At 38.6% G+C, this 23,703-nt stretch overlaps 3 protein-coding genes and 1 long non-coding RNA gene across 9 annotated transcripts; 1 reads left to right on the forward strand and 3 right to left on the reverse strand.

The window, feature by feature from the left end:
* Nucleotides 1-4,425: 4,425 nt before the first annotated feature.
* LOC148854142 (Major facilitator superfamily protein) lies at nt 4,426-8,674 on the forward strand. The gene is made up of 5 exons (XM_088983059.1): nt 4,426-4,795; nt 4,902-5,007; nt 5,256-5,473; nt 6,476-6,916; nt 7,123-8,674. The coding sequence occupies exons 1-5, from the start codon at nt 4,793-4,795 to the stop codon at nt 8,101-8,103; spliced, it is 1,749 nt and encodes a 582-aa protein (XP_088839185.1). The 5' UTR covers nt 4,426-4,792; the 3' UTR covers nt 8,104-8,674.
* A 1,883-nt stretch (nt 8,675-10,557) lies between these two features.
* LOC148854143 (uncharacterized) lies at nt 10,558-11,210 on the reverse strand. Its single transcript, XR_016112908.1, has 2 exons — nt 10,974-11,210; nt 10,558-10,866 (listed from the first exon to the last, which is right to left on the reverse strand). It is a non-coding gene; the product is annotated as an uncharacterized LOC148854143 (long non-coding RNA).
* Nucleotides 11,211-11,473: 263 nt separating this feature from the next.
* On the reverse strand, nt 11,474-13,340 carry LOC148854144 (glyoxal oxidase-related protein). Its single transcript, XM_088984487.1, has one exon. It carries the CDS (start codon nt 13,245-13,247, stop codon nt 11,526-11,528), a length of 1,722 nt encoding a protein of 573 aa, XP_088840613.1. The 5' UTR covers nt 13,248-13,340; the 3' UTR covers nt 11,474-11,525.
* A 1,925-nt stretch (nt 13,341-15,265) lies between these two features.
* On the reverse strand, nt 15,266-22,502 carry LOC148854145 (protein TWIN LOV 1-like). Of its 6 annotated transcripts, none has more exons than XM_088984490.1 (8): nt 22,147-22,502; nt 21,252-21,925; nt 20,110-20,317; nt 19,930-19,994; nt 19,672-19,751; nt 19,492-19,547; nt 19,329-19,392; nt 15,266-15,622 (listed from the first exon to the last, which is right to left on the reverse strand). In XM_088984490.1, the coding sequence occupies exons 2-8, from the start codon at nt 21,820-21,822 to the stop codon at nt 15,464-15,466; spliced, it is 1,203 nt and encodes a 400-aa protein (XP_088840616.1). In that variant the 5' UTR covers nt 21,823-21,925; nt 22,147-22,502; the 3' UTR covers nt 15,266-15,463. The 6 variants fall into 6 exon arrangements, with proteins under 6 accessions (XP_088840616.1, XP_088840615.1, XP_088840614.1 ...); XM_088984489.1 differs by having other exon boundaries at nt 21,252-21,930; XM_088984488.1 differs by having other exon boundaries at nt 21,252-21,917; nt 22,147-22,483.
* Between the last annotated feature and the right edge of the window lie 1,201 nt (nt 22,503-23,703).

Raw genomic sequence — 23,703 nt, forward strand, 5'->3', positions numbered from 1 at the left:
TCTAAATACACTTTATTAGCTTTGGTGTATCCAATTGAGACTATGAATAATCCAAATGGATTAATCTGGCCTGCTAATACATCATCATCTAGTAAAAGTACCATGTGATAAGAATACTTATTAATCCAAATTATAAATCATGTTGATCACAACCAAATAATCTTTTAAGCAAAGACTTTAGAATTAAGGTTAATTAACCTCTATAATCCACATGGTCCAACTCCAGCATTGCTTCTCTCTCTCTCTCTGTGTATCTGATGTGTGCCCATGTGACTGATAGATAATAAAAAAAAGTGAAAAATAGACATGTGGTCCATGGATTGAGGTGGTTGGATAAGCAAGTCGGCACGTTGGATTTTTTCAAAGGGCTACATAATTCTTGTTAATTTTAACCCCAAATAGTTGGGAGCTGAGCTTGGGATAAGGCTTTGCTCAGATGTTGAGTTTTGACTTTATAATCATCGTTAGTGTGTGTGAGAGACAGAGAGAGAGAGTGTCTTAAGTCAATAAATGTACTTGCTTTGCTTTCAGTCTTTCACACACCAATTCTATTGGCCATTGCCAAATATTTTTTCATGTTTTTACATGCTTTGTTGGAGTGGCCGAACTAAAACGCTTAGTATTCCATTTGATTTATGGTCAGAATTGGAATTGGAATCAGAATGGAAATGGAAATGAGAATTAAAATTAGTAGGAATGATATTTCGTTCTTAAGGGGAAGCAGGGAATAGTTATTCTCTCAACTGAAAAAAAAATGTCATTCCAACAGAAATAGAATTCTGATTCCACCTAATCAAACAATCAAATCAAAAGAATCCATTCCAATTTCGATTCCAAACCCCTATTTCATCAAATCAAACAACATTCACATACTAAAGGTGCTATCCGAAAAGCTCTTCCAGTACCATTCGATCTGCTAGTGGGAATGTGGTATAGTATTAATGCCATCAATGAATCACTAAGGAACTCTGAACCTACTTACTGACTCGACACTGAAACTCTGAAAGAAATCTCAATGGGTCATGTAATTCAGCCATTCGATCTGCTGTTGTGAAAGTGTGCCTTAGTGAAACAAACGCAACCTTATAAACTTCTCTAGGGTTGTAAATTAACAAAATATTCGGGTGTAACCGTAAACTAAGGTTCAAACTATTAATACCCCTCAAGAGGTGCATAAATAATGCAAGCCATTTTTTTTTAGTTTTTCTTATTAAAAATAAGTCAGGAGGCATGTATTAGGCTTGTCTAGTGTCTACCCTTTGAAATAGGTGAAGGCCAAAAGGACAACCCTCGATACAATATAATAAGAAAATTTTCTGATTAGTATCTTGTACTTTAGGCCTAGTGCAATTTTGGTCCTCAAACTTTTAAAATGTGATAATTTTATACTAGAACTTTCAAAATATGACTATCTAGTACCTGATGTTAATTAGTTGTTAATCAGTCATTAAGTAGCATTTGAAAAAGACATAAATGTCCTACGATTGTCATCTAATTTTCTTTACTAACCATCCAAACATTGACAAAAAATTAACGGTCTCAAATCCTTGCTTCTTCTATTCAAGAAAGTTGGGGTCATCAGAATGCTCACTCAAACGTGACCCCAACTTTCTTGAATGGAAAAGACATATTTGGGACTGTTAATATTTTTTTGTCGATGTTTAGATTGTTGATAAAGAAAATTAAATAACACTTGAAGGGTATTGTGTCTTTTTCAAATATCACATAACGGTGGGTGTGCAACTTGGGCAGTCCCAACCCGGAATTTTACACGGGCTGGGCTTGGATTTTCGGACCTTGGGCTGGGTTCGGGCCCAAGAAATCGGGCTTTTTTATTTTTCAGGCCAGGCTCGGGCCTAGCCCTTAGGTAACCCAAACCCAGCCCGAGCCCAGCCCAATTATATATATATATATATATATATATATATATATATATATATATATACACATTTACATATATATACATACATATTTGTATATTTAACATTTGTATTGATATTTTACCTACATACTTACATACATATATAAATATACGTATATATATTTACATAAATACATTTATATATGTATAATTTTAGAGTGGGTTCATTGACCAACCCGAGCCCAGCCCTGGCCCGAGCCCAACCCAAGTGCATCAAATTATAGGGCGGGCTAGGCTCGGGTTGGGAAAATCAGGCTTGACCTTGAGCTTGGGCCTTAAGCCCAAATTTTAGGGTTGAGCCTGGGTTGACCATAAACCTGGCCCAACCCGCCCAACTTGCACCCTTACTTAATGAATGGTTAACAGCTAGTTAACGATAGGTATTAGATTGTCACGTTTTAAAAGTTTGAATACTGAATTGTTACATTTTAAAGTTTAGAGACCAAAGTGGCATGGGCCCGAAGTACAGGATGCTAATCTGAAATTTTCCCAATATAATAGGGCAGATATCGAGCATATTTATTGTATCAAAATTTTGAACCTTACCGTAACGTATGGGATGTACAGCATGCCACACTATTAAAATATAAATTTTTCGCTATTAAAATAAAATATTGTACCATATAACGCTTGTTGAACGTGATTCTTTTTTTTCTTTTTAAATTGAAAAAAGAAATTACATTATAAAAACGTACAACAATTACCCAAAGTTGAACTCTGTTAAAACCCTTATCCTCACTCCTCCAGGCCGGAGATTCTGATCGGGATAAAGATTTTTTGAATTGACTATGTTGGCTCACATTTTGCAATTCATTTAATAAAATGTTTCTCTTACATTTGGCCTACGGACACTGATATATAACAAAAGAAAACGCCATTTCCTTCAACAAAAGGGCCAGTGATAGAAATCAGAACCAGAACCAGTGGCCCAGGTGAATTCAATGGAGTTGAGATTGGCAAATGCCCGTCCAAAGCCCGACCTTATTCAGGTTAGACCCGGAAACACAATTGGCCCTAAAATGTAAGAAAAAAAATAAGAAAAAGGTGGAGACCCGGACCCCAGTAAACCAAGCTTAGTTAGGTTCTTCCACGATTGACCTTGTTTGGCTAATTCCGGGTAGAATATATAAAAATGGCCGGAAGCGGGCAAAGAGGGCCCTTTCTCCAATTTGAGTTGGGACAAGCCTACCCAAACGGGTCTAGATCTCCTGCACTTCCATTCAAATCTGTGACAAGTGTCGATTTAAATGTCTATAAGTATCATGGTTATGTGATGGAACACTTACAACAAAAAGGGTGTTAAAAATTAAAAGTGTAGGAATTCCGACCCACCTTCAAACCATAAAAAAGCTGGTATTGCATGGGTTGGCAGATTGGATCATAAAAATTCAACCCCCCAAGCAAGATGTGTTATTATTCCGCAAAAAGGAGAAGTTAGATATTTTGTTAGGTAAGTAGGAGATATTTGAACCCTTGACCATGTCTTCTAAATTCTAAAGCTCCGGTATTACCCACTAGTGAAAAGCGTGAGTGGAGGTGGGTATATGCATTTAAGATCAGGAATAATAGATAATTTTAAGAAAAAATGTTAAAATAATACAATGGAATAATTAATATACACATAAATATAGTTAAGAAAACTAGTTCGATCCAAACGTACTTTGGTTGTTCGTGTGAAGTAATGCGGTGCAATCAAAATATAGTCAATTGTAATTTACATTGATACGCAATATACACATGAACCCACAATAATTTATAGATTTATATAGTTATACTCTTCATAGGATATATAAAATGTTTACAGCTACACATGAAATCACTACCAAATAATATATCTATGACAATAATATATTGCAATTTTATTATCTGCACATGGGAGCTACAAGTCCATAACTTAGATAAGCAATATATATATATATATTTCTTACACAATTTTACAAGTATTAATATTAAAAAAGGTATCTAGGGTTTATTTTTTTTATAGGAAAAAAAAAGTGGATGGTCTGACTAGAACATGCACTCTCATGCTTGTCCAAGCCATGGTTTTCAAAACCAGACCGGATTAAACGGTCGGACTGAAAAAACCAGGAATCAGTCATTTAATTGGTTTTATTTTCTTCAAAAATCAGATTTTCACCTAAAATCGTTGATTTTGATCAACAAACCGCTGAATCGAATAACTAATTGTTCGAATGGTTTTGACCTTTTTTTTTCTATTAAAACGGGCCAAACATTTGATTCAAACGGTCAAACCATTTGACCCGATAACCGGACCTCTGACCCGTTCGGTCACCGGGTCAATTTTAAAAACCATGATAGAAGCTTAGAGAATCAAATTTTTTCTCTCTGAAATATAATAACATAAAAGGAGATCATTTTTATCTTTGCCCATTTTATGTAGCAAGCTATGCAACATGTTATAAATGGGGTGGTGGTGGAATCGACCCTAGCATTTAATACTGATATTGATGGTCAAACAAGACAACAGAGCCCAAAGGTGGGGAGGATTTGATTCTCCCTTCTCCCTATCTTTTGTCTTCTCTCTCTCTCTCTCTCTCTCTCTCTGATGACTTCTCTGTAAACAAGCAACTGCAGGTAAAACCAAAGAAACCATTTTCTCAGTCTTCATCCTACCTCACCTCCTTGGTGATTAAAGAGTCACTTCTCTACTAACCAAGTCTTTAAAAAAAAACGAAATTAGAAAAAAGAAATTCCAATGGCTACGAAGGATTGAAGTAATCTCTAGATCTTTCCCCACGAATTGGACCCCCACCTCCTCCCACTCTTTAAATCTAGCACCACCCATCACTCTCTCTCCAAATGTTATTTGATTGCCGTTTCCGCCAGAGATCGAGGACAAGTTGAAAAGAAATGGTGGGTTCCTCTTCCCCATTGCTTTAATTTCTTCTCTTTATTCAATCGGTTTCAATTCCTTCATGATTTACTCCAACTTAATTCTTTTGTGGGTTTTTCGTTATAGGAAGAAGGACGCCAGTTAGACGTATGGGAAGGCTACGTAGACTGGAGAAACAGACCAGCCTTGAGAGGCCGCCATGGCGGTGTGCTTGCGTCCTCCTTTGTACTAGGTACATATATAAATTAAATGATCAACCTCGTCGTCGATTTGCTTATAAATTTGCCACTTGGTTAACTAAGTGATTATATATGAAAATGAGAATGAGAACAGATCAGTATAGTTCTCTAGCTCCTGCTCTGCACCAAAAACCCATCTCTGTGCAGTTGCAGCTTTTTCTTTTCCCTTTCCTTCATCTGTGATAATCTAATCTAATCTAACATATATGTTGTGAATTGTGTCGTATAAAAACATTATCAGTTGTGGAGATACTGGAGAACCTGGCATACCTAGCCAATGCAAGCAACCTGGTGCTCTACCTCTCCAAGTTTATGCATTTCTCACCATCCAAATCGGCCAACACAGTGACCAATTTCATGGGGACAGCCTTTCTTCTTGCCCTTCTTGGTGGGTTCTTGTCAGATGCTTTCTTTACGACTTATCACATCTATCTGATAAGCGCAGTGATCGAGTTTCTGGTAAGGCCTCAAGACAAACGAACCATTTCTTTCTTCCTTTCTTTCCTTTCTTTTCTTTCCGTTGCTAGTAATATTTAGTTAGCGCCATATCATCTAGATTATTATTGGTCTCTGTCTTGGTCCAATCCGACCACTCAACATATCTCCCCTCCATTTTCCTCAAGATTTGTATTGTCACCTTATTGTCTCTTGTGTAATGCGCATGCCACGTGTTAAGAAATGGTGCCTCCACGTGGAACTGATGATGAGGGCACTTCACGTGCCGTACACAACAGTGACAACATTACCTTTGTCTCTAGCTAGCTAACCCCAAAGGCCAAAGCAAGATGACCGGCGCCATACGTCGCGCGGGATGCAACTACAAACTACAAAGACGACCCCTTAGTCCTTGTAGTTGTAGCTGTAAGGTCCTTGTCATGTATACTGTAAATCGGTCACCAATCAAGCATTCACTACTGGACACTGTTTCTTATCTGTCCATCCTCAACTGCCATTGGTCGTCCACAAGGATCTTGGCCTCGTCGTGTCCTCTTCGTTTGAGCTGGAAGACCGTAGTATATATGTGGCTAAACTCTAGATTGATACACTACCCTTTCCCTATTGTTTCCATTCGACAGAAATTAAAGGACCTTCCATTCCCACTCATCATCAAAATTCCAGAGACTTTTTGTAGCCAGGATAATATCTATATATCTTCTCCTTCTCACTTCTCAAATCAATCAATTTAATTGGCTAGCTGGAAGATATATCATACATCACACAAGAAAGGTCCCCCCCCCCTCCCCAGTCCCCAATGGAGATGAAATTTGTCCTCTAATGAAATGATCCATCTCGATCATCTTCTTGTTCTCCCTCCATTTTGAATTTGAGTTATTCCTTTTCGGTTTTCACCCGGATTGTGCTCTCTTTGTAAATATATATATATATAATAATAATAAGAGGTGCCCATAGATGTTATTTTCCACCTGGCTAATCCTTTTTGAAATTTGAACATTGGAGCAGGGACTAGTGTTCCTCACTGTGCAAGCTCACTTGCCATCACTCAAACCTCCGGCATGTGACCCGGCCAAAACTGACGTCCCATGCCTACAAGTCCATGGCGGCAAAGCAGCCGTGTTGTTCGGAGGTCTCTATCTGGTGGCGCTGGGTGTGGGCGGAATCAAGGGGTCACTGCCAGCACATGGAGCCGAGCAATTTGATGAGAGCACCCCTCAGGGGAGAAAGCAGAGATCCACCTTTTTCAATTATTTCGTCTTCTGTCTCTCCTTTGGTGCTCTAATTGCGGTGACTTTGGTGGTCTGGATCGAAGATAACAAGGGCTGGGAATGGGGTGTTGGTATTTCTACTGCTACCATACTTTTGTCCATCCCCATTTTTCTCCTTGGCTCAGCTACTTACAGGAACAAGATACCTACTGGAAGCCCACTTACAACCATATTCAAGGTATGAAAGTTAAAACCGAAGGCCTGGATCATCAAGGACTACATTAATTGAATCGGTCCAACTAATATAGTTCTATCCCAGTCCATTTCCTTCTTCATCCGATAGATCTGCTTTTGTCTTACACGTAAACTCTCCTCCTCCAACCAAAATTGCTCCCACATGTTCCTGTCTCGCGAAAGTAATATGTAAGTTTTTTCATCAAACAGGTTCTGGTTGCCGCGATTTGCAACAATGTCTTCGTTAGTTCAAGTCCAAGTAATGCTGTTGCAAGCATGACAACAAGCCCATCCTACCAGACCCAAAGTAGCGAGGAAGAAGAAGACAAGTCCAAAGAAAAGGTTCCGACGACTGATCAAACACTAACCAAAGGCCTCAGTTTCCTTAATCGAGCTGTTACGAACAAGCCTGCCCATGCAGCGCTAGAATGCACCACAGCGCAGGTAGAAGAGGTCAAGATAGTGTTTAAGATCCTCCCCATTTTTGGTTGCACCATCATGCTCAACTGTTGCCTTGCCCAGCTCTCGACCTTCTCTGTTCAACAAGCAGCAACGATGAACACCAAACTCGGTTCCCTGAAGGTCCCCCCAGCCTCCCTCCCTGTCTTTCCCGTCGTATTCATCATGATTCTCGCACCAGTCTACAACCATCTCATCATCCCATTTGCCAGGAAAGTGACTAAAACAGAGATGGGGATATCACATCTGCAGAGGATAGGTATAGGGCTGGTCCTATCCATCATTGCCATGGCAGTAGCAGCTCTGGTAGAGATCAAGCGGAAGAGGGTTGCTTCCCACTCTGGATTGCTCGACTCCGAACAACCTCTACCCATCACCTTCTTCTGGGTGGCACTGCAGTACTTGTTCCTCGGATCAGCTGACCTTTTCACGTTGGCTGGTCTGTTGGAATTCTTCTTTACGGAGGCACCATCGAGCATGAGATCTTTGGCCACAGCTCTCTCATGGGCCTCGTTAGCAATGGGATACTACCTCAGTTCTGTGCTTGTATCAATTGTGAACAGCGTCACAGGGACCCCCACCCACAGACCATGGCTCTCCGGTAGCAATTTAAATTATTACCATCTCGAACGGTTCTACTGGCTGATGTGTGTACTAAGTGGACTGAATTTCTTCCACTACCTCTTCTGGGCCAGCCGATACAAATACAGAAGGATCATACCCAATCACTGACTACTGAATAGAGCTTGGGAGCTAATTTGAATGAAAGTTCAACGACACCATCAGCTATTCAGCTTTAGATATACCTCATGATTCACCGGTCTACTTTTCATGCCACTAAGAGAGAAAGAAATAGCCTTTTCTTTTTTTGCTTCATGGGGCTACACAACAGGGGGTAGCCCATCCCCTTTCCCTTAACGCCCCCACCCCCACCCCCTGGTGGCAGCGGGATTTGATCCCAGGGACGAGTCATGGGTTTGGGTGTTCTGCCCGTGTTTTATTCCAATTAATTCTTCTTAAAAGAATTTCTTGGTTGTGAATGTCTCTGCCTTTCCTTCTCAACACATCTTTAGATGATTATCTATCACATACAAACACAGAGCACTTGAAAGCTGTTTAGGGTTCTGAGTAGGGATGATCATGGGCCACGCTGGGCCCTGGTTTGTACAAATAATATATGTAATATATTCATATATTGTGGGTTGGGCTGGTCCGAGATTTTGGGCCATGATGGAAATGTTCACTCCTAGTTATGAGATACTCCATAATCAGAGAAAGAGCCAAAAAGTGGTTAATTACCTTATGAAGGAATCCAGTGCCAATCAGATACTCAAAAGAAAACAAAAAGAATATATGAATACCTCCCACTAAAAACCGGCATTAATCTATTGTCGGCTTTTTCAACCATAGATGAGATTGTGAGAACATCATCCATTGATGTGGCTGGACGGGTCTAGCACCCAACACAAAATATAACAGAATTAAACCAAACAAGAAGGAACTGAAATCGGAAAGAGGGATGGCCTGATACCATACAAGCAAAACAGTTCCCAAGAACCTATTACTATGACTAGAATTAATTCCTTTACCACTTGCTTTTTTTTTCTTTGTATATTTCTCCAAAAAAACTGTGTATCACAGATTTCACAAAAAATGCAAAAGATATGTATAATTAGTTAAAACAGTCCTGGGCTACTAAAGTTCGACTTTTTTTTTTCTTTTTTTCTTTTTTTTTTTTTTTGGGGGGGGGGGGGTGAAAGACATTAGGACACAACAATTCACCCAACCAGATGATTTTGGCCAACTGATCAGAAATTGGGATTATATGACATCAACTTTATCTGACAAATTGCACTCTGTGGAGAAACTTTGTAATTTACCATGAAAACCACAATGAGTTCCAGGACCCTAGAATGCACAATTTTGCTGCACTTAACAAAGGAGGATAAGAATCCACCCCAATTACCCAATAAATGCAGTTTATATATTCAGGTATTCCACTCAAAAAAACAGCCAATTCGAATTGCCCTAGCCTTTATAAAATGGATAGCACAGGTAGTATTGAGAATTTATCATTAACATTGTCAAGTTTATTATATAACAAATATAGAAAAGGCAGTTCCAGAATCCAGATCAGCAAATTAAGAGATCAAATCAGCCCCCCACAAGACTGCACCCCACAACGTCCCACAGCTCATTCCTGCCTGATGATAACACCAGAAATGATGATGTCATCATCTGGAAATGTTTCCAATACACAGCGTGTACTGTGAGGCGTTGTGGGGAGCAGTCTTGTGAGGGGCTGATTTGAACTCGCAAATTGCAATTTATCTCGGATTATTCTACTGAAGCCATGATCTATAATAAGACCCCCCCAACACACCACACATAGACCTGTTCATGGGCCGGGGGGGCCGACAGGCCGGCCCGACTCCCAGATGGGCTTGAATATGCTTATAGGCCCACAAACTTAAATTCGGGCCAAAAAGCCCGACCCGCAATAAATTCGAGCCCGGCTCAGGTTTTGTCAAAATAACCCAGTCCAGGCCCGGCCCAGCCTGACCTAATATTGAACTTAAAATTAGATATATGATTATGTCCATTTGAATAAAAGGGAAAAATACCATCTTGTAGGCCCATTATTCATTTAAATAGAAAAAAAATGCTATATGAATTTTTAATTCTAGTTTGAATAGGGAAATTTATTTTTTTTTTCAATTAGGTTGGGTTTCAGGCTCGAGCTCGGGCTCGGGCCCAAATTATAGGCCCGTTGATCGGGCCGGACTTGAGCTCGGGCCTAATATATTTTCATTAGTGACAAGTGAAAGCCCCGCCCGGCCCATCAACAGGTCTAACCACACACACTCGCCCACCACCATCACAACTTATTCTCTAATAAGCTATTACTGAGTCGTTGGGCCTATCCAATGTTGATGGGAGCTAACACAAAAATGGGGCTCTGCAGATCTACCCTATTACTAATATCTGGATCCATAGATTTACCACCCACTGGCAATCAGGTGATGCTTTATAGTTTATACTCTATTCTATTGTTTGCCTGAATTTGCTTTATCAAAGAGGTACAGGGAATCCCACAACACAAGATCATATATACAGCATGTGGAGGCACTTACTCTGTTCTATCACTCTGCACTTATTCGAAGCGGATTTTGAATTCAAATCCGATAAACCGAAAAAAAAAGTTCACTTTAAGTAGATGAATGGATACCACCTATAATACAATTTTCTTTTTCAGTTTATATCTCACACTTGAATTACCATATCCAACTGTTATATAATTACATATAACAAATTACGCATTTCCTACATTAACTATCAAACGGCCTTGGACAGCAATCCAGCCTTCTCAACGTTGCTCAGCACCTTCTTCTTCTCCAGCAACTTGAATACGTCCACATTCACCTCTTCGCTTCCTTCAGTAAATATCCCAGCCCCGTACCATTGCTTTTCCCAGTTCTCATCGTACCTATTCACCTGAAATTTTGTAAACCAGATCGTAACCCAAAAAAGATGAATCGAAGGAGTAGATTATGAATTCGCATCGGCTCCAATACGAAGAGATCTAAACTTATTTATTATACCTTTTTCCTCGGCGCCATGGCAACGACTTTTAGGGTTCTTCTGGCCGAAGAAAGACGAGAAATCCTAGGTCTCAAAAACGGCAGACTATTCTCGAATTTCTGCAAATAAGCAGCCGGAGCAGCTGCTGTTAATCCCGCCATTGAAGGAGAAAAAACGAAGCACTGCAGCAGCAGAGATTTTCTATTTTTCTCCGCTCAATCTGCTGCTCGGATTTCGTGGAGTTAGAGGCAATGATTTTGATATGCCACGTGGAAATTTCGTGGTTCGAAACTCTCTTGTGATCTGGATGGCAAATAACAGCCAATCAAAATCCTTAGAGGCCTATCCTTGTCTGAATAGTGAATACTATACTTCGACTTTGTTGGGACTATGGGTCCCGCGATTCCATCCAATCATCATCGTTAAACGAAAAAAATGCAAAGTAACGCGCACATACAGTCATACGCACGAGCACACCCCAACATAAATCGCAATCAATCAAATATTTGACCTGATCATCTGGTTCTGGTAATATATATGAGGATACACCGTATTAAATCGTACAGCACATCTCATCCTACCTTTACCCAAAACCCATGACTCGGAATGCCGGCATAGACGACAAACAGCATATAATATCCAGGTGGAGCAACAGACGGTGTCGTGGGCCCATCCACGTCAGCTTGATAGGCGGACGTGAATACATGCAAGAGGCTAATCACATTCATCACCACCAATCTCTGGTTCATCCCGAACGCGTGTGTGGTAAACGATGGTGCTATCAGTGTAACCGAAACCGAGATGTCTTGTTCAATCCGGTATGCAACAGACAGAGCGAAAGTCACCGAGAATTTCTGCCCGTACGATATGGAGCTGGACGTTCCGTTGGGACCCACCGACACGATCAAAGGGCGGAGCAAGGCGTACTGCGCGGCTAGATAGTGCGGCAAGAACGCCTCCAAACTTAGCTCAGTTGGGTACCTGACGTCGTCGGTGAAGTTGTAGAGCCTGTGAGGATTGCTGCCCCCCACTAAAATGCGCCCATCTGGAAGCAACACTGCAGCCGAGTGGTACAGCCTTGGAATGGGTGAACCATTCAGAACTTTAAACCTCCGGCTCGGATCCTGCTCGTACGTCAGGTAAAGCACCGGGTTGAGAACCGGGTTTATCGCATTCTCCCAACCCGCCGTTCCGTTGGCTGCGCCATTGACGATCAAGACGTCGCCGGTGGGAAGGAGTAGCATATCCGACATGACTCGACCCATGGGCATCTCTTCCATAACCCAATTGGGTTTTGGGTCCGTAACCTTGAGACGACCACAGCTATTCGACGCCCCGACGTAGATGCCAACCTCAGCTTGATCGAATGCGCCGGGTGGTGCACCGCCGCAGACCATTACTTCGGCCTCCGGTGACTGGGTTGCATTTCCACCGGCTAGCTTAATGGGAAGAAGCACCGATGAGCCACTGCTGGGATAGTTCCGCTTGTGACCGCCTGGGATCGCCGGAAACTCTCGAAGAACCCGGTTTCTAGTGTGGCTAAACAAGATTGAGCGCGTATTGGCAAAGATAAAGAGGTTACCATCGGGCAAGAGATGCAAGAACGGATAAAGATTGTTCTCTTCGTAGGGATCTCTCGTTTCTTCCAAGAAAGACAGATAGTAATTCGACGGAGCGGACTCGTTTACGAGATTTGGTGGATAAAACTCGTAGTTGAACACCTTCCGGCCGCCAACGATTATGATACGTCCGTCGGGGAGGATCTGGTTCGAGGCGTACCAGCGCCTGGAGGAGAGGTACTCCGGAAGCTCCGTCCAGTCGCACAGATCATCAATGCATGGTGAGAATGTGCGGATGACACGATCACCGTCGTTGTAGCCACCGGTCTGCACGAGGGTACCATTGGGGAGGACGGAGCCGGAGGAGCACCAAGTGTCTGTCTGCACCATGAGAGGTCGGAAAGTGTTGGTGGGGATATCGTAGATTAAAGAGTGAGCAGTGCAGTCGATGTTTAGAGCGACGTCATTGGGGTCGAAGCGGCAGCGTCCAAACGAAAGAGAAAGGTTGGAAGGGCCAAAGTCGGTCCGGTCGAACATGACGACCTTATCGTTATGGAGGAGCTGCATGTGCATGGCCGAGAGGCCGATGCTTGTATGTAGAAGAACCCATTTGCCTCCTGAGATCAACGGAACAGGCGGAGGAGGAATGTTGTTTTCCGACGGAGAGATGGCGAAGACCAAAAGAAGATCAGAGAAGAAGAAAAAGAACAGAAAGAAGTAGGTCTTGATCGCCATTGATCAACGTTTCTCTATCTTTCTTTATATCGCTCTCCGCTGCTGTTGTACCTTGTGCGCAGTGTCCTCTCGGTCCAGTTAAATTCTTGTTTGGTTGATTGTTTAATCTTGTTTAAGTGGAGAACTGAAGACGGAGTTTTCTGTAATTACATAAAAGTGAGGAGAACCCATTCGCATGTAGAGAGAGCTGCAACTGCAATGCAAAACAATCCAATATAGTCCACCTCATGAATCTATACCGACCCATTTAAATTGACCCAATGACTAATGAGCGACCAGATCAGTTCATTCAAAATTTCCAATAAAAATACCTGAACTGAAACCACCCAACCCAACGCATACGGGCTTTGGTGAGTTAAGAAGTAAAATAGACACTATTCATTCAAAATCTAATTCTCAATCTTTCTCATTAGTACCAAGATGAAATTCATGAGAAAATATTATTATGAATTGAACACTTTTTCTATTAAAAAAATGATTTCTTTTTCAAACCCACAACTGCCCTATGTTGCTAATTTTCATTCTTTAAAAAAAAAATTCTATGCCGACTATCATAAACAGCGAACATAAGTCTCCAAATCTATTGGTATAGATGTTTACCGAGGATCAATGTCCGTCAGGTAAATTCCCATGGTATTTTCATTCATGCCCAGAAGGAGCAAAAATTAAAAGAATGGGACTCAGAGCAACGAACCAACCAAGGATGATCTTAGATAACTATGCCAAGAGATGAGCCACTCTTCTATTAGCCTTCTGTTGACTCATGAAAACTAGTATTCATAGATTTACTATTGTTTTGAAACCAGGTCTGGTAAAGAACGGGCTAAATCCATCCTAAGGGCTAGGGGTGGGGCTTGGAAAGAATCTTCAATCTTGAGTTGAGATTCAGGCCTGGGCAATATAGATTTTTTAAATAGCCAATTGGCCGCCGGGCCTAATTTTGAGAACAATTTATTTCGAAGTAGAATGGCCATCTGAGCACGGCTTGGCCCATTTGCTGCTACAACAATTCCATAGAATTTAAATCCAAAAGTAGAAATAAGTGAAGGATTTTATGACTACTCGATCATATATGCCTACGAAGATAGCAATATAACTATAAATTGAGCTGCATTACCATTTTTACCTGTTTAGTTTCTTCGATTCAAACCCTTGTTATTGTAGTATCTGTTCTTGCGAAAAGAAGTAACTAACTAACGCACAAGTAGGGGTGTTCATTAAATGGTCTAAACTATCAACCCGCACCAAACCTAATTGTAATCGGCGGTTTGGTTTAGCCTTAAAACAGTTTGATTTAATTTGAGAATTTTTCAAACCGTAAATCATGTTAAATCGAATTATTCATTTAACATTTCATTCATTATTGTTGCTTATTTCAATTTTTTATCTTATAATTTGATGCCCAACGAGTTGCTTATATTTGAAAAAGTGTGAATGTAGTTTATATAATAATAATAATAATAATAATAATAATAATAAGTGACACTTGTTCACATTTCAATTATATGTGTTATTTATACACGTATGCTTGTTATTTAGGCTTTTTAATTGGGTTAAGCCCAATAGAATGGCCCAAACCGTACTAAAATCCAGACCAAACCAAACCGTAATATAACAGTTTGGTCTGGTTTGATTTCTATACTAAAATGGTTCGGTTTGGCTTGAGAATTTCTCAAACCATAATTTACTGGTTTGGTCCGAGATGTTCTCCAAAGCGAACAAAACCGGACCATGCACACCCTTACCCACAAGAAAAACAATATATAGTTTCTACTTTCAAGTGGCTGCCAAAATAAAGAACGAGGTCAAGATTCCAAAAAACAATTTTTAGAATTTAATAAACGACAAAACTCCCAATTATACACCTTAGTTGGGATTCTCACCATGAAGGTTCCAAGAAAAAGGAAGAAAACTGCCTACATTGCATGTTAAGGAGGAGGTTGTCATGTCAAGATCAATTGATCAAACTGGCAGTTTTCGTTGTTGCTCACTAACAGAAACAGAAAGAACCAATTCAATTATTGAAACATTTTCAATATATATGAATTATGTGAGTTTACAGCAGCTAGTAAGGGCCTACTTGTAGGGACATTCTGTCCATTACTTTGTTGATTTTTTATCATCTACCAGGGACTAAGATACAAATGAAACACCTTGTACTACAACATGGGGACGCCAAATAATTTCATTCTACTCTTTACCCGATGAAGAAAGGATTATCCCCATGATTTTGAAGTGCTAGCGCCCATTGATAAGCTCCTGACTGCAACCTTGACTGCACCCACAGCAGCAAGCTGCCTCATCTCTGGACTTAACCCTTTACTTCCCTCGTTCTTACCACCTTCTTCCATCTGAACCCCAACATAAAATGCTACCTGCACCTCCAAAGCTTGAAGACGTAAGAAGATTGACCAACCATGGGCATTGTTGTATTAAGTTGGCATTCCAACCCAGTATACATTTTGGCTGTGTTTGGTTTGAAGGAAAAAGTAGGGAAAGGTAGGGAAACCTTAACAAAACATGTATAGGTAACTAGGTTTCCCTACTTTTTCCCTCAAACCAAACATAGCCTTTAAGTCTATACTTTCCACCATCCAGATGAATGATAGAGAAGAAATGTAGTTAAGTAATTACTGATCTTTGATTGATTTGCTCTACATGTTATTTCAAACAAGAAAACACAATGTCATTCCCTCCTATAATAATGTGCTCAATCTAGGATTCACCCCTTCAGAATGACTAGCCTAAATTACATGTTATGGTTAAGAAAAATTTCAATTACTTTGTTCAAAATCCAATCGGTAAATGGTGTTATTTAGCAACCAAACAAAAATAAGGAAAGAAAATAAATGCAATAAGGTTATTGCAGATGTGGATGTAGTTATTGTTGCTTTCGAGGTATATACTCAGAGAATCAAATGGACATCCAACAACCCAAGGACCTGCAGCTATCCAGTATCAATTATTCTCCTTCATAGATAAAACTCAAAATGGAGAGAACTTAGATGAATTAGACAACAGTTATTGGGTTTGTTGAATTGTACTCGACCACAATGACATGGAGCAGAACCATTGTGTAAAACAGAGATTTAAGCAAGAGCTTGAATAGGCAGAGGAGCTATTCTTGATAAAAGGGATTGGAAATAGAGATATAAATCGGTTCTCTTTAATTTAATTTCCTTTTTTTAGGTTGGGGTGACATAAAAGCAAAAAAGATGACTAAGAACCATTTTGCCCAGGCATTTTCTTTGGTGTTTCCATGTCTGATTTTATAAATGATTGTTCATGCTTTCAAGTAAACAGCTTATTTATGCTATCATTTCTTTTCACACAGAATGGATGCTTAAAACCCCGACTCCAATAAGTAGAAAAGAAAAAGGAAACAAAATTACAAATACTGCTCATCTATTTGGCAGTACATGTAAAAGATCATCATTATCATCCATGCCTTATCCCAACTATATGGGGTCAACAACATGAATCCTGTTTCACCAATCTGTTCTATTTAAAGTCATATCCACTGTTAAATTATTAGTGCTTAAACCATTTTTACTACTACTACCCATATCCACTGTTAATCCCCTTCCACTTGTAACAAATCACTTCTTCTAACTGGAGCTATCAGTGGTCTTCTATGCATATGACAAAACCATCTTAGACTATTCCCTCTCATTTTATCACTTATTGGAGCAACTCCTAGGTTTCTATAGATGGCTTCATTCGTGATTCTATCCTTTCTAGTTTTTTTTTTATGCATCCATTTTAGAATTCACTTTTCTGCCACACTCGTTTTCTGGGCATATCGTTTCTTGACTGCCCAACACTCTGCTCCATACAACATAGCTGGCCTTACAACTGTTTTATAGAATTTTCCTTTTAATCTAAATTGTATCCTCCTTCACATACAATAGAAAATGAATACTTTCACACAACAATATATTGTTAAGAAAGTATACTGAATTAAATAATGTTTTCACAAAAAAAAAAAAAAAGAATTAAGAAGTGTTGCCAATTTCACCAATTTACCCATAGACAGAAAAAGAACATCAAAGTGTGTTATATTTGATAACTAGGGACTTTCTCTGTGGAAAAGTAGAATGCATAATGTATAGAGTAGATATTAATTCAGGTCAGACAAATCACTTAAGAAGAAATAAGGAGAAAAAATGAAAGATATCTCACAAGTCACAAGTGTTCATAGAGATTCAAGACTTTTCATTCCTGCTTGTTTTACTGCAAAAGTTTTCCATTTATCAAGCAGTTCTTCAACTATGTGAAGGTTGTTTCAATTGACCAAGAACAACTTGTGAAGACAAAACCTAGAATTGTGACAAAAACCACATGATTGTCTAGATAAACAGAAAGTCTAGATGGTGTTGCCTGCACGTCTATAAACTTTAATCTCCTTCATGTTAGCCAAAAATAATATCTGGATGATGTAAGTGCCCTGCCGAACTCTTTTTCTTTTTCCTTAAAAGTAACAGAATACCATTAAACAAAATGAGAAAACCTTGCAGCCAAGCAGCAAGGACATGACACAATCAGCATTCAGCTGTCAGATTACAACAGTAAAAATAAAGATCAAGATAAAACCTCCCTTCCGACTTTGGACAATCCCATTCTAAAGATTCTTTTGTATCCCCTGTCTTGGCCAATTCATCAGCCAGATAATTTGTAGGGGTGCAAATGGGTCAGATCATGATCTGGTCGGATCAGATAATAGGATTTGATTGAAAACTGGGTCAAATTCAAATACACCCCCCTCCCAATCTGATCCAAAAGAATCTAATGCAATGATAAATATGTATAATATTTTATATTACATTTTTTGTAGTTTTTATATTATTTATGTTTTATTAAAAACGTGTATATATATGATAAAAATAGTTGAAAAAAGCACTTACATTTTTTTGCTTTTCTTTATATAAACTGTTACATTTTTTTACTTTTTCAGAAATTAAAGCAGATCAGATCATATTTGGATATCCAACATCTTTAACAGATTCAGATTCAAATCGGTGTTTATGAGATCCGATCGGGTCTTCGGATCAGATTCATATATACCCTGATTCAAATCCAATCCGATACGTTTGCATCCCTACTCATTTGTACAGGAGTAGTTCAATTGATTCCAACCTGCCCAACCTCTTATATAATGCACATAACTGGGCTGCAGCAGTTTGGGGACCCAGCAGTCCTTGAATTTATATCCATAACCATCCTACAACAGGCATATTGCATCAGCAGTCCATACTTTGACTCTCCATGTCAACCTTGTAACTCAAGCATTGAAACATAAAAAGAAATTATCTTTTCTCTCGTCAAAACTTTTTTGACTGTTTATATCCATAATTCATTCAAGAAAAACTGATCTCTCCCTTTTTTCTGGCTATAAATCTGTACTAGGTTTGCTGGATAAACAAGCTTATCTCGAGCTGACAACTATGAGAATGCGAGTTTGAGTCTGAGAGCAGACACCTTGTGCAAGCAAATAATAATGATAATAATAATAGTAATAATAATAATAATAATAATAATAATAATAATAATAATAATAATAATAACAGACACCTTGTGCAAGCAAATAATAATGATAATAATAATAGTAATAATAATAATAATAATAATAATAATAATAATAATAATAATAATAATAATAATAATAATAAATGCTAAAATGTTAGGCTCATGTCCAGATCACCCCTCCCAAGATCCCATATAACTGGATCAAAATGTGCAACGGCCCTTATATAACTTCCACCTAGATTTCAATCCTTACCCTAGTAAAAGTTCATTAATGAGTGATATTAGAGGCATAAGTATACCAAGTATTGTAATGAAACAATTTATACATTAATGGAGGATATAATTATATGGTTTTTAGATGCAAGAACAAAGTTTCCCATAATATGAGCAAGAACATACAACATGTCTACCCTAACCACAATTTTGTGATAAGGCATGAAAATAATGAATTCTGAAGCTTGAATACATTTGGCAAAAGTAATGAGGAACAAAAATAACATTTAATAGGAGGATAAGAAAATTAACTTCAAATATGGTTAAATTGTGCAACATTACCTTTCCAGTAGCATTCCGGACAGGTGAAATGTGAAGAAGATTCCAGAATGAGCTTCCATCTCTCCTGAAGTTAAAGTATTATTAAGTTATCAGGAAAAGCTAGTGATTGAACGGTCAGACATTAAAGTTGTAAATCCTGTTCTTTTATGACATTAACATGCACCTGTAATTTAAGATACGTACACTACAGGCTTGCTTAGATTGAATGCTTTCCTTTATCTGTAAAACAACCAATAGAAAAATGAAATAACCTAATTGAAATAAACTCTACCCAATAAACTGAAGTCCTCAAATTACATAAGTAAAATCTCAAGAAAACCTCCAAAAGTATCATATTCCCCACCTGGCATATAGTCTTTGGATCTGTGTCTGGTCCACTTAAAAATCTACAATTGCGTCCCAACACTTCATGTCTAGCATAGCCTGTTAGAAGAAATAAAAACAAACAAATAAGTAAAGAAACTTTGCAGCCTTTGTTAGCATATACCCTATTGGATGATCCTAAAATAGTAGCAAACAGCATTATGAACAGGTTCTCTAGTCTTGACAATCATGAATCAAATGATTTTTACAATATTAAAATTATTATAGTTTTAAGTACCTGTCAAATTCAAGAAGGCATCACTAGCATAAACAATGGGCATGTCAGGTAAGTTGGGATCAGTTCTGCAGGCATCACATATTTGTCAGAAAAAGAGACCAGAGTCTAAATATTCTTTCAAATAGCATTGTGTGTGTAGTAAAGAAGAAAAAAAAAACGAAGAAATTTGTAACAACTCACAATACAAAGCTCTGTTTGATTCTACCAAGAGAAATATTTAAGGCTGAACCAAGAGGTCCTGTCCCTGCCAAGGTGCATCTTTTCCCACAGACCAATCTGCTAGTTAGCTGACTATAGTGAGTAAGGACAGATAGGATGTTATTGATAGCTGTTGCAGCTTTCCGTTTCTCCAGCTCACTTGCCTCACAAAACTCTTCAGCCCCCAATCCTGCTAGAATCATTCAGTGAATTATCTAACTCAAGCACTTGGACCTCAATTAAAATTTACTGAAAAGAACTAAAATACCAATGTCCAGGCAGAAGTCACCAAAGGTAGGGGAGAAAGAACAATTAAAATTGATATACAGAACAAATAATGTAAACTAATTTGTAACAAAGATTGAAATGCATTTGAATTTACGAAGTCCTTGATACCACACTATAAAATATATAGAGTTAAAGACAAAAAGAAGAAATATTAGGATTCCACATCCAAATTAGCTTAAACAAACTCAATCAACAGAGGAAAAAACACTGACAGAAACTTGCAAGGAAATTACAAGTACATAATAACATGCCAACCAAAAATAGGCTCTCAGGAAGTAAAGCTCAAGCAACAAATCACATGAATTACCGATGAAAAGAGATGTACCCAACACCGTATTATAAAATAAACATAAGAAGCAGAAACATTAGAATTTTTTTCGCAAATTAACCTCATCCAGACTCAACTAACATAAAAAAAGGAACCTTCAAAAACTGGAATCTCAAATGCATAAAAAAGACATCCATCAGAAGCAAATCTCTATAAATACCAATTGAAGCAACAAGGCACCTAAACTACCAACCAAACAAATGATAATTTATGGTCGGACTAATTAACGAAGGAAAGAAAGAAACTACTTCTGGATCACTGACATATCCACCAAGCTCCGCATTCAAAGTGCACAGTAGCAAAACCGATATTAAATTATTAATGACTTTTCGAGGAACAACATGAACTAAAATGAAGTCAGAACCAATAAACGGGGAGATTACTGCCCATGATTTCAAGTTCAGACCAAATTAGCGAACTACCAGAAACTTGGTTCAAATATGATGATCCACCAAAAATCATTCAAATATAAAGAGCTACTCACGAAATTACAAACAAGAAAACAGACCTCTATTATCAGAATCGACGAATGAATCCAATGTCCGAACCCGACCTAGTTCCGCTGCAGAATCCGTGCACACCTCCCTCCGACAAGACCCAAATACAATCTCTCGCAATTTGGACCCATCGTCGCCCAAAGTACAGCAATTCCTCCCAAAGCACTTGGGCTTCCTTGATATGGGCAGCTGGACCGCGATGAAATGAATCACCCTGCCATCGTCCTTACTGAAAACAGGAGTCATATGAAACAACATCCAGAAAGGCGTCCCGTCTTTTCGATAGTTTAGCAAACTTATCTGAATTGTCCTCTCCTCTCGAATTGCTTCTCTAATCTCCATTACCGATCTCCGGTTGGTCCCTGGTCCCTGAAAGATCCTTCCGTTCTTGCCGATCACCTCATCTTTCAAGTACCCAGACATTTTCAAGAATCCCCGGCTTGCGAAGATGATTGGGTGGCCGGATATACAAGGATCGGTAATAGTGAAACTATCTGGTAGTTCGTCGAGAGCTTCCCGAGCCCAAGATGAGTATCGGGCATCGAAGGACTGGTCGATCAAACTCAGTTGTGACTCCATCATCGTTTCTGTTGGCCTCGGTCTCGCTGCTGTGCTTGTGTGCTCGGAATAGCGATGGCCCCTATCCCATGTGTACACGTTTAAGGCGTGTATTCCTCCTGTGCACCTTGGCTTGGACAGTCAATTCCAGCAAAGAAATTTTGAATAAAAGTACAGAAACAATGAAGCAAAGCACATAGAAATCACATAGACTGCTCCCAGTTTACAGAAAAAACAAAGAAAAAGAAGGAAGAAAAAATAAAGCATATAACCATAGGGGGGAATACAGCTACAAGTATTTAATCTTTTATAAGGAAGAAAAAAAAAAAGAATGGAAGCAGGCCTCACAGGGAATAATAACAGCTACAGTCTTGTGGTGAGGTGGAAGAACAGCAACACAAATTGTAGAAAGAGATGATTCAACAAAAAAATTGTTGAGAGAGGTGACAGTATCTTCTCAGAGCCCAAAGTTTGAGTGAAGGTGGACGAATAACAGATACCCATCAATCGTTCTCCGTACATGAATCAAGAAAACAGGAGGATACAGCGAGCCAGTGAAGACTCAAGAGGAAGAAAGAAGGCAAAACCTTGAGCCTTGTATATGTGTAGCAGAAACACAAACTAACAATGTTCACAAAAAGACCTGATTTTTTTCTCTCTCTGATTAAGAAGGGATAAAAAAGCCTTGATTTTTCTAATTCGATGGGTAATGAAGCTAAGCGCCTAAGCCTAAGAAGCTTTGGACTTTTGTTCCTTTTGGCGGGTAGTGCGAACAAGCAAAGCAATGATGCAGTATTTACTAGTGAGCATTTCTTTCTTTCTTTTCTATCTTTGTTTATGAATTATGATAGTCTTATAAAACTTTGTTTTGGGTTATTTCTCTCTCATTGCAAACTAGTGTAAAAGCACATATACAATACATGTATAAATAAGTATTAATCATATAGTGTGGATTAATAATAAGGATTAACCATATGATATATGATGTGATGTGGGGATTTAATTTTTATGGCATTTACCCAACTCAAGGCAAGTTCATGTAGTAGTAGTCTAAACCATCGGTGGCCCATGTGATGCATGGGATGGGGCATCTCTCCTTGTCTTTCACTTTTATAAGTCAAGCATTCTATTCCATTTCCACCTTGATTTCAGTGGTGGGGTGGGTTCGGGGTGAGGTATTCATTTTTCATCAAGGATAAGGAATCCCCAAATTTCTTTTACTTTGAGACAATCACTTAAAAAAATCTAATTTATGGATATTTTAAAAATAGGATTATAGGAATTTAGGGATATTTTAGGATTTAGATTATGAGGACAAATTAGAGATAATTTAAAAATCAATATTAAATCTACGGATATTTAACTAATTTACCATTGGGTTTGGAGAATTATATGCAAACTCCATCCCTAATTTGGGGCAAAAATATTTTCCTTGTCCCCCACTACGTCCTTGTTAAAGATTTGAAAAAACTTGCCCCATTTGGGGTGAGGCAAGGTAGGGCCCCATTTTTATAGGGAAAATTGTCATCCCTATAATTCTAATAAATTTCTATTACTAATTAACTAACAATAAATCAAATAACAAGAGATTACAATATTTTATGATAATTTCCAAATAATTATTGAAATTGCTCTTGATTAGTAAAAATGTATAGTAAATTAATTATTTATAATAACAATAAACTAATGTAAATTATTTTCTTTTTAAGCCCAAATTGTTTACTATTAATCAAAGCAAATGTAAACCAATTTTTTGTTAATTAATGTAAAACCAAGTATGATTTAAGTAAACCAAGTGGTCTAGATCGATTGGTGTTGTTAGCATAGGGGTATTTTTGTCTTTATACCTTGATTGATGTTGTTGATCTGTAATGTTGTGTTGAAATATGTGCTCTTAACTTAAGT

Source organism: Nelumbo lutea, chromosome 4, assembly GCF_056320005.1.
Source record: "Nelumbo lutea isolate HS-2025 chromosome 4, American lotus-T2T, whole genome shotgun sequence".
Classification (NCBI taxonomy): Eukaryota; Viridiplantae; Streptophyta; class Magnoliopsida; order Proteales; family Nelumbonaceae; genus Nelumbo; species Nelumbo lutea.

What these genes read in the sequence shown, in the direction of transcription:
- LOC148854145 (XM_088984490.1), bottom strand. Translation starts at nt 21,822, where the DNA reads ATGATGGAGTCACAACTGAGTTTGATCGACCAGTCCTTCGATGCCCGA. An exon ending in TGCCTTCTTGAATTTGACAG is followed by an intron (nt 19,752 to 19,929) that starts GTACTTAAAACT and finishes TTCTTCTAACAG; the next exon opens with GCTATGCTAGACATGAAGTG. An exon ending in GTACGTATCTTAAATTACAG is followed by an intron (nt 19,393 to 19,491) that starts GTGCATGTTAAT and finishes CTTTAACTTCAG; the next exon opens with GAGAGATGGAAGCTCATTCT.
- LOC148854142 (XM_088983059.1), top strand. An exon ending in TGCGTCCTCCTTTGTACTAG is followed by an intron (nt 5,008 to 5,255) that starts GTACATATATAA and finishes AAACATTATCAG; the next exon opens with TTGTGGAGATACTGGAGAAC. An exon ending in CACTTACAACCATATTCAAG is followed by an intron (nt 6,917 to 7,122) that starts GTATGAAAGTTA and finishes TTCATCAAACAG; the next exon opens with GTTCTGGTTGCCGCGATTTG.
- LOC148854144 (XM_088984487.1), bottom strand. Translation starts at nt 13,247, where the DNA reads ATGGCGATCAAGACCTACTTCTTTCTGTTCTTTTTCTTCTTCTCTGAT.